We start from the raw sequence: 18,336 nt of genomic DNA, 5'->3' as shown, positions 1-18,336 counted from the left end.
GGAAACAAAGAAGACTCCGGTAAGGAGATGAAGGAGAGAGAGTGAGAAGCTAGTGCAGGAGTAAATGAGCAAAGGTCCTCATGGGGTCGGTGAAGCATCTGGCCAGCCCAGGGCTTCCCTCTGCCTAGGCTTCAGGTCCCAGGCCAAAGGAGGCCTCCTGGACTCTTCCCTGCTCTTCCCCTAGGTGAGGGATGTGGCACCCCGCCAGGAGCGAGAGGAAGGAACGGGCATTTGCTTTGGACACGGTGCCCCCTGTCCGTGGGGCTGCTGGGAGATCCTCATCTGGGCTTCTGGGTGCCCCCATCCATCTGCCTGCCGCCAAACGCCATTAGGCTGGGCTTCAGGGGAAGGACTCCTGCTCTCCTCTCGGGAGCTTTGCGAGCATGCAGGTGCTAGAGTCTGAAGTACAAAGGAAAGCTCTGGGTCTTCTTGCGCACCGGCAGGGTGCTGCTTTAGCCGAGGCTGGAAACCTTCGCTACTTACTTTGCAAGGCTTAGTTACCCATCTCTAGTTCAGGTTGTGCCTAATGGCATACACGTTGCCTTAAGGGAAATGTTTCTGAGCCCTATCTGCCCCCTCCTTGGCTCAGCGGCCACCCCAGGGAGTCCCTGAAGCCCCAATTCTGTCTTCCACTCTCTTTCCCTCCCATCCTGCCCCTAATGTGCGGAGTGATAACCTTCCACTGACCTTCATCCCAGCCACAGCAATTCCAGGAGCTCCCTGGCAAAGAGAAGAAAAAGGCATGGAGACTTTTGGGAGTTGGGGCAAGCACGGAGGGAGTGGCCAGCCTCCCAGGCTCCCCTCGGGGCGGGGATGTGAAGGCAGACTGCTTGCTTCTGCCTGCTGCCCAGACCCACAGCGAGGGTGGGTGGCTGAGTCTGGCACAGGGAGCACGGGTCCCAAGGAAGGGAGGTGCTCTGAGCAGCCCAGTTGGGTTCCCTAGGCTTCCCACCCAGCTGCTCAGCTCCCAAGCCCTCCTGGCAGGGAGCCCCGGAGTGTCCAGGTGGGGGCATCTCTGGGGTGCAATGTGGGAAGGGCTTCAGTGGGATAGGAAAGGAGGAAGAGGAGATGGGAAGGGAAGGCGGTGGAAGGGAGTGCCCCGTAGAAGGGGAGAGTGGGAGATGGCTGATTTCATCCCCGAGTGGGCAGGTGGGATTCTTCTTACAGAGAACTCTCTGGACTTGTGCCCTCATGGACTGGGGAGCAGCTGGGAGTGAACCCCATTTCCACATTAGCCCAAGACCAGCCACTTTGAGGTAAATAGGCTGCCAAATGCACCACTTAGTCAATCCCAAGTGGAGGTGATTTTAGGGAGTCCCTACTCCCCACATGAGGCGGCAGTCAGAGCTGCCGAGAAGGGTTTTTATAACCCAGAGATGCCCGGGAGGAGGCCGGGCCACACCAGGAGGGCACTGGTGAGTGCTGGCTCACGGGCCAAACAGAAGCACCGTTGTCTGGGAGAGTAGCTGGTAGTGCAGGGGGAGAGGGCTGGGGAGGAAATGTGTACCCTGTCTCATGTCTTCACGGAGAATATGAGAAGGAGGAAGAGTTGGGCACCCAGGTGTCCCAGAGCTTGGGAGAGAGGGCTGGAGCTCAGGCAGGGGCTGCTGGGGAGCGGGGAGAGGGGAGGGGCTGCCGGGGACTGGGGCTTGGGGGGGTACCTTTGCTCCGTGTTTGCCTGGCATCCCTGGCATGCCCCGTTCTCCCTGAAGGAAGAAATAGAAGAAACACTGAGAAGAGGACCAGACTCACCCGGGGCCTTGGCCCCTGAAGCATGGCCTGCAAGGACGTCTACGAGCTCTCCCTGCTGGCTGGTCTGGAAGCTTCCGACAGCTGTCCAGCTCACGGTGAGCTCTGAGGACCCGGCAGCCACCGCAGGCCGTTCCTCTTAGCTACGTGAACTCGCGGAAGGCGCCCCGAGAGAAAGAGGCTCACCAGCAGAGAACGGGTCCCGAGGAGGATGCCGGAGCAGCTCCGCAGGCTCTATCGGCAGCCGGAGGCCCAGATGGGCAGAGCTCAGTGCTCTTGGCCGCTCACCTGCGCATCCCTCCCTCCCGTGGTCACCTGCTTCTTGCTACATCCTCGCTCTGAAGCTTTGCTCTTGTGGTACCTGCTGGCTGAGCCACACGGGCTCCTGCCTCTCCTCTTCATCCAGGGTTCCCCTTCCTTCCAGCTTCCTTGGGTCTAACCCTTCCCGAGGGCACGTGGGTCTTGGCCCTGCACGGCAGAGGGCCAGCCTGTGGTTTGGGGGGAGGGTGGAGGCAGGGCGCTGCCTGAAACCCATCCGGAGGCCCCAAGAGAGCTGTGGCTTCTGGACATCATGGGGTTTGCTCTGCGATCTCAGCAGTGTCCCATCTTTCTCCTCAACCTCTTTTCCCTCCCCATGAAAATGCCAGACCTATGGAGTGGGGGTGTGAGTTCAGGAAGGGCAGGAAGGAGATGGGGTCAGAGATGACAGCTAGTGACAAATGGAGGTCAAGAGTAGATGAGTCAAGACTAACCTACTATGTGAGAAGGGGCTGGTGCTCAGGAGAGGAAGGAGGGCAGCTCCTGTCTTCGTGAGTTGAACCCCAAATGAAGCCCCAACCCAGGCTCTGAATGCCAGCAGCGACAGGGGACAGCTCCCTGCCGCAGCTCCCTGCTTCCGAAGGAACCTGAAGGCTGGCGATGGCAACACGGGGGTCCTGACAGACCGTGTCCCTGCCCAGCCTCCCCACTCAGGTCTTAAGAGCTGTGGCCTTCAGGCCAGGCCGAGTTACCACAGGCTTACAGGCAGAGGGGGAAAATGGTCCCACACGGCCTCCATCTTTTCCGCTGCTCTCCTCCCTTCTCCGCCATCATCTGGGAAGTCCTACCCACCCTTCTGCTCGCCAAAGCTAGAACTTCTTCCAGCCTCTCTCCTCCATGACTGGGCCTTGGCGCTCGCATCCGGGGAAGCTCCCCAGGACACAGGCTGGACAGTAACACTCCCTTCCTGCGAAACAGCCGCTGCCCGGCACTGCCCAGAGAAAAGGGGCCAGGCATTCCTTCCTCCCCTTCCTCCCTAGCCTCATCACCTGGCATCCTGAGACCTACTCCCTGTTTCCCTGAAAACACCACCTATTTTCAGTATTCTATGCCTTTTTTTTTTTTTTTTTGAGAGAGAGAGAAAGAGAAGGAGAAAGAGAAGGAGAGAGAGAATCTCAAGCAGGCTCCATGCCCAGGGCTGGGCGAGGAGCCTGACGTGAGACTTGATCTCAAGAGCCTTAGAGCATGACCTGAGCTGAAATCAAGAGTCAGATGCTTCACCGACTGAGCCACCCAGGTGCCCCAGGATTCTACGCCTTTCTGCTGTTCCCTTAACTCAACACCCTGATCATTGTTAGAGGCCTTGGTCAAATACCATCTCCTCTGTGAGGCCTTTTGCAATGCCCACACCCAGTCCTGGTTCCTGGGTGCAGTGGGGACCACTCAGCATTTGCAATCTGCACGCGCGAATTAATGTCTGTCTGGGATGGTTCATGTACATCCTCCTTGCTGAGTCTCTGCGTTCTGCAAAAGGCCCAGAATCTTCAGCTCCAAACACAGGAGCCCTTTCTGACCCTGGCCCACCAGGACCCCTGAGCCGCAGGCAGGTTAGTGGAGCTGTAGTCAGGAAGCGAACACAGCAGAGGAGTCACTGCCCCAGGCCCCACATTCTGGGAAATCCCTCTTACATGCCATTTACTGTGTCCACCATGGGTCTGGCACAAGGCTAAAAGCTTTCCATCTTTCCTCTACTCAATCTCCAAGACTCCTCTCCGATGTGGCAACGGATTTTATTCCTGTTTCACAGGTGAACAAACTGGCTCAGGGAGGCCAGGTACGCTCACCAAGGTCGTGCAGAGCTGGAATTTGAACACAGGTCTTTTTTGGCTAAAGCCCAGGTACGCAGGGTCGTACGCTAACCCGAAGCACAGGATGGGCTGATTCTAAAGCCCCTCTCAGCTGGAGGGTCCTCGGGTCCGTGCCTCATAAGGGTGAAGGGGTTAGTGTAGGGGGGACAGCTTCTGGGGCAGGGGGCTGGGTCTTTAACCACACGCAGGGCAGGGAGGAAGGAGCTGGGCTAGACCCCGCCTGCCACCGCAGGTCTGCTCTGTGGCCAGCAGAGGGCGCCACAGGACCTTTTCAGAAGTCTGGCGACTGTGGCCACCAGGGTGTCAGAGCCCCCTCCTCAGGAGTGCCAGCTGAGGGCCCCTGTCACTGTCTCCTTCAGAGGACCAGGATCTCCTGCTAACATTCCAGCCGCCCTAACTGGGTTGACTTAGCCCCAAAGACACCCCGAGGCAGGGTCCCCTGGGGTGGGGGCTACAGGTGGGAGATCAGCTTGGCCCTTCCTCTTCCCTGGTCTTTCGCTCAGCCTTTCCTCAATGCCCTTGCCTGCCTCTTCCAGCCTCCAGCTGGGGGAAATGGTTGGGAGTCAGGAAGGCTGTGTGACCCTAGGCAAACCTCCTTCCCACTTTGGGTCCAGGATTCTCCTCTGCAAAGTGAGTTAAACTAGAGACCACCTGCCCACCACTGTTCCACCCCTTTAGCTGAGGCTTTAGGCCGGGAGAGGCCGGAGCTGGGGGGGGACCCTGGGTCTGTTGGCAGCCGCAGAGCAAGGTTGTGGAGGAGGGAGTTTGGCTGTGAGGGAAATGCTGGTCTAGGAGGGGTCTCAGTGGGTCTCTGCTTTCCCTCCCTCCTACCCAGGGGAACAGCTGCAGATGCTTCAGCCAGGGGGGTGGGGTGGGGTCTGCTCGAGCCCCATCTCTGGGCTTCTGTCTCCAATCGCAGCAGGAGCAGTGCAGAGCGAACCCCGGGAGTGAGGGTTTCCCGCTAATTGGGGTTGTCCTCAGCCTGCGCAGGCTTGTATGTAAAGACAAAACCACCCTCTCCAGGGAAATCCGGGCCCCTTAGGGCCTCCAAAGGAGGCAGCCCTCCTCGTTAGCGTGGCTGACCTTTGCCCTTTCCCTGCCCTCTGGGTCAAGTCTCTTAATTCTACAGATGACCCAGGCTCTCTTGATCCCATCTCAGGCCTCCCTCACTCCTACCCCTCTGTCGGGCAGGAAGCAGGGGTGCCCCCCGCTGACCCCACCCCGCAGGCTCATTCCACTCTCATCAGGCTGGGCTTACCCCAGCCTGACCTCTGCCCTGGGGACTGGCCCAGTCTGACACCAGGAAGCACTGATGTTTGGGTCTGTGAAGTGAGACAGGGCTGAGTCATTGTCAAGGACTTTGGAGTAGCTGTGGACAAGGGCACCTGTCTGCAGGGAGTGAGAAGGGGGTTTCTGGCAGCTATTGCTAAAAGGCGGACCATGACTTCTGTTCGCACAGTTTTCCCCCCACAACGCCGGGATCACGCCCTGAGCCGAAGGCAGACGCTTAACCGCTGTGCCACCCAGGCGCCCCCCATTTCCCTTCTTAACAGTGTTCTTGTTTAGAAAGTTTAAGTTTGGAATTGTGCCGAATTTAGATTCACTAACTTGCAAGTGTCTTCATCTTAAGTACAGAGGGAATTCTCATAGTCTGTCCAAGTCCAAGGTCCCCAATTTATCCCCTCTATCTTTGCCTTTCCTTATCCTCCCAGTAGGACCTCAGGAGCTCCCGCAGTGGCTCCTAGAGACCCCATCTGCGCCACTCAGCAGTGGGAGAGGTGGGCACTCTGCGCACGCCCAGGGGCACAGAGCATGGACGGCGGAGGCCACAGGGGAACCAGGTCAGCAACCCCCAGGCCAGGACATCCCACCACCGAGGAGCCTGGCTCTTTAACCAAGAGGCTGCCAAGAACCCATGCCTGATTGCTGGCCGGGAAGGGGTAGATTCCAGTCACTGTGGCTAAGAAAGCTCTGGGGGAGCACAGGTGGGTAGAGAGGGGGCTGCCTCGAATGACCTTGAAGGTCCGTCTTAGCCCTGATTTTACGATGCCGTTGACTCTCCAGCGGGCCTGGCACAGAGCGTCTTGCAGCATCACTAGGTTTTCTATTCTGGTCCTGGCTTCCAGGTGGAGGGACCCCTCGTTTACTGAGACAGGATGGAAGCCAGCTCCTTGGAGCACAAAATGGCCACGCTCCTGTCCTGTGGGAGTGGCCTCTTAATTGGTGATTTACTGTTTGTTGAATAAGCAGGGCAGGGACTTGGCAAGAAGACACAGCCTGGAGGGAGGTGGGGGGCTTCAAGGTCAGCTCCCCAGCCAAGCAGAGGTCAGGCCAGAGGAGTGTGGGGAGATGAATGGACCTCCCTCGTGGGAAGCTCCCGCGGCAGCCCAGCGCCATGGGGAGGGCCCGGCGAAGCAGCTCCACACACAGACTCTTTGTTCTCTGCAGGGAAGGGGAAGGCCTGTCTGAGAGCCGGTGCGGAGGGCTGCGGGGGGAGGCCAGCAGGCGGCTCAGGCCTTGGGCCTGGACCAGGGCCCTTTCCTGGGCTGGGAAAGCCGGGTGAGGCGGGCTAATGTCTCTTTTTGCCCTAAAGGGTTCCTAGGCCTCCCTTCCAGGAAAAGGCAGCTCATTTCCTCCTTTGCTGCCCCAGCCAGCTCCAGACAGGGGAGGACTGGAACCGGGGAGATGCCAGGTCCTCTGGTAATTAGGGCCGGCAGGAAGTAATCTGGGGAATTACCGGGGTCAGGCGCCCCATCGAAGGCCAGGGCTTTGGAAGGGCGGCTGGCTTGTAATCTCGATTTGAGATCGGTTGATTTTGTAGTTAGCTCCAAAAAGAAAAGTCAGCTCTAATTAATCTGTGGGCTTTGGAGTGTGGGAGAAACAGGGCCCAGAGAGCACAAGCTGGGGGCTGGAGGCCGGCGGGGTGAGACTCTCAGCCCCCACGAGGCCTCAGTTAGGAGGCCCATGTCTCAGATCCCTGCTCTGTTTTATTTTAAATGGTCTGGATGTCCCCAGTGGGATTTCACGGCTTTGAAAGAAAGTGCTGTCCCCACCCCAGGAGTCTCCTGTGTCTGTGGCTTCTCTCTGCATGGAGTGCTCTGCTGTGCGTGAATGCCGCATGAGGCCTGGGGTTCCTCAGGCCCTCTGAGAGCCAGAGGGGTCCAGGGGGTCTCAGGAAGAGCGGTGGTGGGGGCCTGAGACAAGCCGCCTTTTCTTGCCTTTAATGGAAATCCCGGGACCATGCTAAGTCCTTGGGGGAATCATTTGGGGGATCGGTGCCCATGGACAAAGCCGTCCGCTTCCTGGGTTCTTTGACTGAAACACATCAAGGACCTCAAGGTCGGCTCGCAGAGAGCCTAGGAAGCTCAGAGAAAGGCCCGGATCCAGCCATAGCCTTTTCTCTCAGGAAGGAAATCAGCCCAGCCCCCCCCCCTTCTTTCCTTCTAGGGGAGGAGGGCCTACTGGAAATCAGAAGTCATGGCACCTGCCCCCTCTCCCAGCTCATAGGGCCCAGGTAATAAAGTTATTCAGGGCAAGGATTTGGGGTAAGACAGAACTGGTTTTTCTACTTCCTGGCTGTGGACCTTCCAGAACTCACCTCTGGGGGCCTCAGTTTGCTCATCTGTAAATTAGGGCTAAGACTAAAGCCTTCCTCTCAGGGTTGTTCTAAGGATTCAGTACTCTGATGCAGGCACAGTGGCACGTCTGCAGCTGGCCTGTTGGAAAGGCCAGCAGGCAGCTGTAATAACGCTGGCTGCCATTCCTCAGCCGCCTGTCCACCCACGTGGCTCCCTGCTCGGACCGGCAGAGCGGAGTGATCGTGGCCTTTTGTGGAAGGATTGAGGAGGGGCGAGAAGGACCAGCATGGCCATAGGGTGGGGAGCCAACCTGGGCTGGGTGGGCAAGCTTCTGCTCCTCTCACCCTCACCCCAGTGCCCTAGACATCTGACCTTAGGGCCCATCTGACCTTCTCCCCTGGGTGCCCCACAGCCTCTAGAAGGCCTAAGTGCCGTCAGAAGCCGCTCTGGCACATCTTGCCTCCTCTGGTCTGGAAATGCACAGCCGCTGGCCTGCGGGAAGGGACTGTATGCTTTAGTCATGGTCCTTCACAAGAACCCCAAGGCTTACCCCCAGACTGCCCGTGCGTCAATGCCTCCCCACTGCCGAGTCAGACGGACCGACGTGCTTACAGATAAGCTCTCACCAGGTTTTGTGATCCACAGACAGTCTGACAATACCCATCAATCCCTTGAAAGAGAGCCAAGGTTGTAATGTTTTAAACACACTTTGCAACTTACAATGTATTTAAAGTAGATGGGTGGTCATAAATTTGGATCAAATTAGTACCACATGGGTGTGCAACCCTGTGCTCAGGGTCTAGGCAGAAGGGCTGGTCCCCAGCAGGGTGGGAGCAGCACAGGGCCTGCTGGCCACACTGGGCTTTGATCCGAAGGCGCTAGAGAGGAAGCCTGCCCTGCTGGCCTGGCTGGCCTTTGAGAGGATGCCAGGCTGGGTCCAGCTGCCTGGGGGTGACAGCGGTGGTGATGATGGATGGAACTAATCATTAGCAAACTCTGCAGGCCAAGAAACGTCTTTGCTAAGACTTAAACTCCACCCTTGCTGAAAGAAAGGCCTCCCTGCATGTGTATCAAGTCCCCAGGACAGGACAAAGAAGCAGACGTGGAGGGTCTGTCGGTTAGCCGATGGGCTCCCCTTACACCCCAAACACAGGGGCATTCCCATGCTCTATTCCAGCTGGGTGTTCCCACCCACCAGCGCTCACTCGTTCCTCCCTGGGTGGTGGGGTGGGGGAAAACTTGTCTTCCCAGCTGCTAGCTCCCCCCGCAACCATGCCCCATTCTAAGCCGAGAGAGGAGAGAGAAAAAGAGAGAACTGATGGACAAAGAAGGAGCTTGGGAGATAAGTCTCCATATCCCAGAGAAGGCACGGGGAGGAGGGCAGTTAGCTCAGCCTAGGCTGAGACCCTCTGAGGAAGCACTCACTTCTGTGCCCGAACAAGAAGACCGGCCTCTGGGCTTGGGCTCATGACCCCTGGCTTCCAGGTCCAGCATGATCCTTCACCAGCTCTAAAACCTTGGGCAAAGCAGTAACTTCTCTGAACTTCTCATCTGTACCGGGGCGTGGGCGGGGGGGATAATGAGCTCTAATGGGCCACGGTAAGGACCAGGTGGGATGGGGACGGAGTGAACTTTGCCTGAGCCAGCTGCGGGAAGTTCTGCTGCACCTGTCCCTGGGCATTGGCGTCTTTACCTCAGAACTCTGATGGGAAGCAAACTTCTGCCTGGAGATAGTGGTCACTGGCTCCACAGTGGGGCTGGGACCGTGGGACAGCCACCCGTTGTCCCCTGAGAGTTACCTGACGCCACAGCCTTAAGCGGAGGCCTCTCCATCCTCCGGACAACAGACCCCCAAGCTCCTTTCTGGCTGAGCCATATTTCCAGTTGGCCCGCGCATGCAGATGCCCGCCATGGGACGGCTGCCAGCCACTGGCATCACTATGACCCCGGGGGAACGTCTGGTTGCCTGCCCTGCACCAGGAGGTAGTAAATCTTGCGGGTCTGCGTGCGCGGATGCAAGCAACCACAGTAGCTATAATTCCCACTTCCTGACACCATACACACTTCTCAGTTTATGCAGAACTAATTAAAGGTCTCTTAGGTCTTGCCATTTCACCCCCCAAGCACCCATAAAACAATGCGGTGATGGCAGCTGCCCGATTATAGAGTGCGAGGAATGTTCTTCTCCAGAGCAATCTGTCCCTTTCCCAATTCCCTCCCCCTTCTTGTCCTTCTTTTCCCTCCTGCCTCCTTTCTTCTCCTGGAGCCAGGGTCCGGGCTCCAGAGGGCTGCGCGGGGCTCCGGGCAGCGGGTGGTGCCACGGGAAGGACCCAGGCCTGGGTTTGAGTTCCTGCTCTGCCCTTCATGAGCCATGAGGCGTCGCGCAAGCCTCACGTTCCTCATTTGTTAAATAGGAGAACAGTAGCAGCCTCACAGGGCGCTCACGCAGGACGGCCCGGGTACGTGGTAGGCATTTAGTAAGCGGTCACTACTGTGAGGGTTGTGTTTGTGTTATTATTGTTATTGTAATGACCACCTCTGGGCCTTTGCTCAAATTGTTTCCCTGTCTAAAATGCCATGTCCCTTCAGATTTGCTGGTTGAAGGACCACAGTGGTGGGTTAAATATAGCCATGAATGCTTTGCTATTCCTCCCACAAGAAGTGGAGGCGGAGTCCCCCTCCCCTCACCCCACCAAAGCCTCATGACTTGGCCATGTGACTTGCTTTGACCGAAAGGACCTCAGAAAGTGTGATGGCCATGAACGCTTTGGAAAAGCTCTCATGCACTCAGACTTGGCAGGTCTGAACACTGTGCTGGGCCTACCATGCTGTAAGAAAAGCTGTATGGCCTACTGGGGGCGGAGAGAACAGAACCCCCAGCCCATGGCCTGCACCGGCCACCCAGCATGTGGATGAGACGTCTTGGCCTCTTTGGCCTCTCCATCCATCATCTGACACAACTGCAGGAGTGAGCCCAGAGGACAGCAGCAGGACTCCCAGATGGCCCATCCACAGAAGCAGAACGAGAGATAAATCATCCTTATAAGCCAGGAGGTTTGGGATGGTTTGTTACACAGCTATAGGTTACTGATACACCCACCCACTCACCAGCTTGCAGGTTGTCTTCTCCCAGAAGACTTTCCAAACCCCTCCCCACCTGGAATTCACCTCTCTACCCCCCACCACCCATATTCACACAACACTCTGTGATGATAACTTAGCCCATTCTGCCTTCACCAGGATTATTCGTACAGGAATCTTTCTGTCTCTCTAGACTGCGAGTTGCCAGAAAGCAGGGAGGGGACCCCGCAACCCCATAGCCCCCACCATGCTCAGCATGGAGCTCTGCCCAGGGTGGGCCCTGGTAATCTGCTCCCATTTACCAGGCCCTCAGGGGGCCAGTGAGAACCTGGCCTGCCTTGGTACAGACACAGGGACCCAGGTTGGCGGTAGGAGACCCACCTGGGTCTGAGGTCGGGCTGGGCCACTGATGGCCTGAGGCCCTGCCTCTCTGAGCCTCCTCCTCCCTCAAGTGGAGACACAAACTCCTGTCCAGCCGACCTCAGAAATATGAGGCTCATGCTGGACAAGTGTGTGTGCAAACATGCATGTGCGCACGCGACCGAGTCCTGCCCCTGGGGGAGCTGTGCTGGAGCTCTACCTGGGTTACCACTGGGGGGGTTGCGTCCTTCCCTCCCTCTCCCCCTTACCTTCCGGCCGTGGTAGCCCTGGATTCCTGGGTCTCCCTGGGGGAACAAAGAGAAGACCATTACCGGGATTTTCCCAAATGCCCCATTTTGGCTTGCGCTCTTGCCCTCACATTGCCACTCCTCTTCTCAACAACTGCAAATCCTCCTGACCTCCAGTCCTCCCGGGAACAATAGCTCTGCTTCCTCTGAGGCCAACGGAGTCTCCTCTCTTCAGAACAAGTCCCCACCCTGCAGAGGCGGGGGTGTGGTGGCAAGGGTCCACCTGGCAGGGGCCCAGAAGACCTGCATTTGGGTTGTGATTCCACCGCCGACTCCCTGCCGAACCTAGACAAGTCACCTTCCCCTGGGGCTCTCAGCCTCCACGTGTGTAAAAAATGCTTGGGCAGGGTCAATGCTTTGCAAATTCTGGCCCCCAGAGCCCCAGGGTCCCCCGCTTCAGAGGCAGAGTCAGTTTGACACAGTGGGCTTCCAAAACGAAGTCTCCCAAGAGACCAGATGATTCTGGAGGTCACTTCCAGTTCTGACTCTGTACGAATCCCTCTCTTACTGGGATGGTGTGACAGTGCCCTGGGCATCAACCTGGAGTCTCCAGCCAGACTCTAAGCTCCTCGGGGGGTGGGAGCACAGCCTCCATACTGGGCACAGCACCCGCTGTGCTGGCCACACAGGTGCAGTCTCTGTGGGGGCCAAGCAGTTCCCAAGAGGAGGGTGGCACTTTGAAGTGAGCCAGACGTGACCTGTCTCTCGCGGAAGTCACTCTCAGCTCCTCGCTCAGTAGCCTGCAATGCTGCCTCCCTTCCTCCCGCAGACCGCTGTCCCACCCATGCAGGGCCTCCCCCGGATGGGCCCTCACCTTCGGTCCAGGAGGCCCGGGTAAGCCCTGTGGAAGCAAGAGCAGGGTGAGTGGAGATGGAGTCTGCTGGCCGACCGGGCAGGTCGGCGTGTTGACCGCAGGGGCTGGGGGCGGAGGAGTGCCCGAGGAGCTCTCATGAGCTCTGGAGGTGCTAGAGAACAGTTCTAGAGGATCCTGGAATGGTGCCTGAAACCTGTGGAGAGCGCGTGGGGACAACAGGCTCACAGCTCCCTTTGGAGTCAATGTGGGCGCCGTGGGCATCTCCGCTGTGCTCACCCACTGGAAAATAGGTCAGCGGCAGCCTGTTAAAATGACAGTGTGGTTTGGTCCATGTCCCCACCCACCCACCCACCTCCTAATTGGGACCCCTCCCTGGGACGCCGACCTTGCCCAGCAGAGCCTTGGTTTTGCCTTGGACCCTGACAGGCTTCGGGGGAGCCTTCTGTCTCCTTGGGCCCAGGGGGCTGTGACCACAGCCCTCGGCCATGGGGAGGTGGTGTGGGCCCCGGGCCTGCGGAAGCCCGAGGGAGAGGCAGGGCAGCCCGGCTCCGCTGCGGTCTGGGGACGAGGTTTGGGCAGCACCCACAGGCTGGAGAAAAGCAAGATGCCCGAGTCTGGTCTGTTTCCATGGGTTTCAAAACACGTTTCTTGGTTTTTTTTCCTTTATACACAACCTAACAAAGAAAACCACCTGGCTTGGGTTCAGTGAATGGGAACCCAACACGTTTGGGGGGTAGGGGTCAGTAAAGAAGTGGATTTTGAGGGTTTTTTTGGGGGGGTTCTCTCTGCTTGGTTTGGTTTAATTCCCTAAATTTCACTTCCTTTCAGGTTTTCCGTGTTCCCATCTACAAACCCATGGAAGTGAGACTAATCTTCCTCCCCGGGGTCCCAAAACACAGAAATATTTAAAATCTATTGTGGAGGTCAAGTTGGGCAGGTTTTCTCACTGAGCTGAGCTACCAAGCTGGGTGCCCTGGGTGCCCAGAGCCGCTGCCCGGCCTGGAGGGACCCTACACCCAGAGCAGCTGCGGGGCCCAGGTGTGAGGCCCGGCGACCAGGAAGGCGGCCGTACTCGATGAGTGACAGGGACGAGTGGCAGGGACATCACTGACTAGCCATTCCACATCTGGGCATCTTTTGCAGTGAGAGTATCAGAGACGCACACAAACATTCATGTTCAGGGATCTATAGCACAGAAGGGAACTTTTCACTCCGAAATAGGCCCAGCAGCCCGAAAATCCACATCACGGGAGACTCCGGCCTAAAGACAAGGTGCGGTTTATGGTGTTAAGTGAAAAACATAACGGGACACAAACTGTGACGTTACTCAGAACGTGACCAACGTGGAAAATGTTTACGAGTGGACAAGTCTAAGGGGAAAAACGGCAGGACCCTACAAAATGTGAATGATGGGGAGCTCTGGGTATGGCAAAATAGATAATTTAAAACATTTTCTTTGTCCATGTTCCAAATTTTTCACAAATGCCTGTATGACGTCTTTGTCATAAGAAGAAAAATCAGGTTTGTTTGTTTGTTTTTTTTCAACCACGTGAAAGAAACATTATTAAACAGACTTTGTCCTTAACCGTGTCCCTTCAGTAACATAGGACATTCGTCTTGGCTCTAAGACGGGAGAACCCATTTTCGGCAAAGAAGTCCCGGCGCCTGCCCCGCTGCTCTGTTGCTCTAAATAGGTCGAGAGAGCGGGGTCTTGGCCAGGGCTTGGAAAGAGGGGCTTGATGCACCTTGGGCTTGACCTACTCCTGCCTGAGCGTGGTCTTGCCTGGAGGGGGCGCCTGTTGGCTCCCTAGGCCCACAGCATGACCTAGCAATCCCGCCTCTGGGAATCTAAAGCAGCGAAAGGGGCAGCATCTTAGCAGTTCCTCCCCGGTAGGCAAGGACTACTGTTGCGGCCTGGGCCCAGCAGCTGGGTTTTCACAACCAGAGTGCAGCAGGTGAGCGTGGCAGGGATGGGCAGTTTCTCGCAGGAGACACCCACGTCCAGGGGCCTTGCCAAAGTGTTTCCGCCCATTCGGTGGGGACCCAGGTTCTCGTCAGTGATGTAATGTTTGGATGCTTCCAGAGAATTCTTGGGACAAATCTTGGGAGGGGAAGTGATAGAGAGAAGATGGAGATACTTACAGGTGGCCCCATGGGCCCTGGCAGTCCCGGGGGCCCCAGAGGTCCGCTTGGTCCAGGGGGGCCTGGTGGCCCCGGCGGGCCTTGGATACCGGCCTGGCCCTGTTCACCCTGATGTTGGTAGAAACGAGAGTTAGAGGGAGAGGCCTGGGGCTGGGGAGCGGCTCCCGCCCTAGTGTCATGCACCCGGTGAAGGCCCCGCCGTGGGTGCTGGTGGGCAGGCGGTGTGGCGTGATGGTGATGACGCTGTGGTGGTGATGGCATGCAGGGACCAATGGCAGCAAGGAGATGGCTGAGACATTAGGCCCCCAAGAGGGGGGTCCAGAGAGGATCTGCCGCACCAGCAGCTGGCCCCAGAGCAAGTGCCCTGCTGGGGACAGAGACAGAGGCTTGAGTGAGATGACCCTGCCCGACCCGCTCAGATGCGCGGGGGCCCGCCCAGGTGGTCCTCAGCCTGGCCTGCCTCGGCCCCTCCCTCCGTGTGGCTGTCACATCCTCTGTCTATGCTGGGCCTCCCAGGCATCGAATGACAACAGCAGTTCCTTGTTTCTGCTCTTTGGTTCTTTGGCTCCGAGTGTCAAAGGGGGTAATTAGGTCCCCCAGAGGCCACAGAAGTGGGCAAGAGATTTTGTGTAAAACATACGGACTGGGGGCTTCTGATGTCACACTGGGAGCCCTGGCCCTTGAGGCCCACGTTTCTGAGGGCAGTCACATCCTTTGGGCGTGGCCCGGGTTCCCCAGGTGCCTCAGTCTCCCCTCCCCATCCCTTCTGTGTGCGGCCTGCTTCTGTCACTTTTGTCGTCTGTGCCTGGCCTCAGAGGACAGTTGAGTTTGCAGCCCTGGGCTTGGTTGAGTGCTGACACTGTAAAGTGCTGTATGCCTGCCTGGGTCTGGATTAGCGTGCTTTTGCCCCGCCCCCACTCCTCAGTCAGCTGCTCTGAGCTGAGCCCTCGTCACCCACCGTGCCTGTGTCCAGGACCGGCCAAGGGCCCAGGGAGCTAGGGGTGGCATCGTGTTCCTTCAGGAGGAGGAGAAAGCCTGGTCCATGTGACCCATATCATGGGGCCGGGGGCCAACCAGGGTCATCCTAGATCTGGACCGAAGCTGTCATGTTATTTTCTAAGTGAGCTCTCCAGGGACCATTTGGGGTCAACTCCTGTGAGAAGGGGCCGATCCCTGCAGACAACTTAAGCAGGACAGCCTGGAAGGGGTGCGAGCTCTAGGCTGGGATGCAGGGGCACACGGATGGCTGGAGCTGCAGGCCGGCCAGCCTTCTCAGTGTGCTCTCAGCAACCCTCTGTGACAGGAACAGGAGGCTGAGGATTCCTGCTGCAACCCCACAGGAGGAAAAGATAAGTAGAAACAGGGGGTGACAACCTCAGAGCGAGAACTGTGCGATTCTAGCAGCTCTTGCCGGAACCTCGCTGGCCTGGGACACCCTCGCACAGATGGCACCCAGCACGGTCACGCTGGGGCCCAGGCTTCATCCTGCTGTACCCTCCGAAAAGCCACTCAAGGGCACGGAGTGACCATGGCAGAGGGGGCCGGGGCAGAAATGGGTCACGAGCTCCATTCCCCAGAAGAGAAAACAGGCTCAGAGAAGTTGAGCTCCCTGACCGAGGTCACGTGGAGAATTCCGTGGGGAGCCAGGACCCAAACTGGAACTCCAGACTGTTCTTATTCATTCCAAATGAGCCCCCAGAAAAAACTGCTCACTGTCCAACTTTCTGCACTTTGGAAATGACCTCCGACACCATCTGCTAAGTACATCATATTTCATGTAGTTTCCTCTTTCAGCAAATGTTAGACCCAATGTTTAAGCATCTTACAGAGCCTGTAAAATCAACATTGGTTTATTGATAGGAAATGGGCAAGCCTTTTTATGTCCCTTGATGGCCGGCGGCAGAAAAACCCTATTCTCCAGGCAGACTCTGCGGCAGGCAGAGTAGGGGCCCCTACGCTTCCCTTTCTACTTTGGAGACCTGGGGCAGCACAGAAAGTTCTGGCTCGCCCACGCCTTGCTCTTGAAAAGGGGAGTAGTAATGCGCATGGGCCTGGATGGAATCCCAGGCACCCTCTCAATTTCTTCCTCTGTAAGGTGGGCACGATGACGACGACCCCTGCACCGCCGGATGGCTGGTGCAACATTACACCGGACAACCCATGTGGCATTCTTACCATGGCACCTGGAGCCCAGCAAGGCTGAGCAAACAGCACCTAAGGCAGCTAAGGCCAGGAGGTGGCTCCTGGGGGCCAAGGCGAACGGCCAGTCTGAGAGCAAGGACAGCTCTTCTGGAGTGGGGTGCGACACAGGTAGGGGCGGGTGATGGGGGGCGGGAGGCTGGTGCTTCTCTGAGCTGCCAGGGGCCCCCTGAAGAGCCGTGCTTGGAGTAAGCGTCGGGAGCACATGGAGGCTCTTGAGGATTTGGCGGCCGTAATGGGATATGCAGGCTTGGGGAGCACACGCATCATGTGTCCCTCTGTATTTTTAGCTGTTAATTGGAGTAATTCTTCAGCCTCGTTGAATCAGGTGCCTGAACTACTGGCCTCTCGGCTCCTGACTCCTGAGTGGGGCCAGATGGTGGCTGGGGGCCCCGCTGTCTGCTTTCAGAAAGCGTTTCAGAGCCCCGTCCCTTCTGGCATCCCTGCGGCCTAGGGGGTGACCCCTGCACAGCGTAAGGAGGGCTGGGGGCCTAAGCGGCCGCCGTGGGCCACCCGGCCTAGAATCCAGCTGCAATGCCTATGCCTGGATCCCTGGCTCTGTGGTCTTTGCATCCTGGTCCTATCCCAGCCTCCTTGGGTTCATAAGGCAGGAAGAAGGAAGCAGTTGCTCGAAATGATTACACCTGTTGGTTGTGGGCTCCATTCCCTCTGCAAATTCCCTCACTCCTCAAACTCAGGTTACAAGCGATCAAGTGCTAAGCAATCCTTTTCTAAATATAAAGGGGTAGGTCCAACCAAGAGAGCCATGAATGTCGGGTCTGAAGACCTGGTTGCCGGCTTCCCATTCTGCCTCTCGCTGTTTGTGTGACCTTGGGCACAAATTCACTTGTCTGGCTTCAATTCAATAACAGCACTGAAACAATCCCAAGTGCTTCGCACACACAGTCACCCTATGCAGTAGGAATTCTTAATGCCTGCATTTTACAAATGAAAAAGCAGAGGCACAGAGAGGTTAAGCAACTTGCCCCCAGTCCCACAGCTCATAGGAATCCGAGCAGCTGTGTGCCCTACAGTCTGCTGGCTGTGTGACCTCGGGCAACGGCCTCACGTCTCTGAACCTCTATTCCTCATCTGTGAACTAAGCATGATCGTGCCCAAGTCTGAAAACGGTGGAGAGGGTGAAATGAAATCAGGCCTGTCACATGCACAGCGCAGTGGCTGGCACCCCGCAGCGGCTGTCGCTGCCGACTGCTTCCAGGACTGTGCGGGGTTGGTCGATCTCCCGGGCTCGGGGGTCGTGTATTTCCACATCTATGGCACTCACGAGTCCGGTTTTGCCTAACTGACTTGAACCCAAGTAGACTGAGGGTCTGCCTTTGTCTACAGTCCCAGCTGGCCCATCGGGGCCTGGAGACCTGCCAAGCCCCTGGGGACGCCACACGCGGTCTGGACAAAGGGAAGGTGTCTACCTGGAAGGTCCGTCTTTTTATGACTGGGGGCGGAGCCAGTCGTACTGAATTGAGGAGAGGCAGCAGCTGAGGAGAAAGATGAGTTGGAAGGCCAGAGGGCAAAGGCCAAAGATCGCAGATGTTCAGAAGGATGCCGAATGTCGCCAGGAAGGCAGTGTGGCCAAGTGGGAGGGGAGGAGAGGAAGAGAGAAGAGTGATTAGCAGGCATGAGGCACAGGGAGGGAAGGTGTGGATGGTGCCCTCTCGCGGCTGGAGGGGCGCAGCGCCGAGCTTGCCCTTGGACAGCACACCCTCCCCGAAGGAGGAGTGGCCCTTGGGGTGTCGGCCAGCAGCACCCCCTGACTGGGAGAGTGGCCTCCTGACACACAGCCCACCATTGCACTGCCGGCCCTGCCTGTCCCTGGCCGTGGATGGGGGCTGCTGGGCTGAGGGCCACAGATGTCGAGAACCTGGGCGGGAGCCACGGGACCAGCTAAATGGGTACTCGAAGCCAGGCTGTTGTGTGTGGCAACCTCTGGGTTCTTTTTTTGGTTGAACGAGAAAGGCTAG

At 57.6% G+C, this 18,336-nt stretch overlaps 1 protein-coding gene across 1 annotated transcript in view; it reads right to left on the bottom strand.

The window, feature by feature from the left end:
* COL13A1 (collagen type XIII alpha 1 chain) overlaps positions 1–18,336 on the bottom strand; it is a 142,742-nt gene that overhangs the window by 34,697 nt on the left and 89,709 nt on the right. The window contains exons 14-19 of the mRNA XM_034662615.1: positions 17,788–17,853; positions 14,159–14,266; positions 12,017–12,043; positions 11,164–11,199; positions 1,662–1,706; positions 688–720 (exon numbers count right to left, since the gene is read on the bottom strand). Of these exons, the coding sequence (XP_034518506.1) occupies positions 688–720; positions 1,662–1,706; positions 11,164–11,199; positions 12,017–12,043; positions 14,159–14,266; positions 17,788–17,853 (315 nt within the window). The remainder of the gene's footprint in view (positions 1–687; positions 721–1,661; positions 1,707–11,163; positions 11,200–12,016; positions 12,044–14,158; positions 14,267–17,787; positions 17,854–18,336) is intronic.

This window comes from Ailuropoda melanoleuca, chromosome 6 (genome assembly GCF_002007445.2).
Source record: "Ailuropoda melanoleuca isolate Jingjing chromosome 6, ASM200744v2, whole genome shotgun sequence".
Classification (NCBI taxonomy): Eukaryota; Metazoa; Chordata; class Mammalia; order Carnivora; family Ursidae; genus Ailuropoda; species Ailuropoda melanoleuca.
Note: the sequence above shows the minus strand (reverse complement) of the source record. Positions and strands in the feature narration are given on the sequence as shown.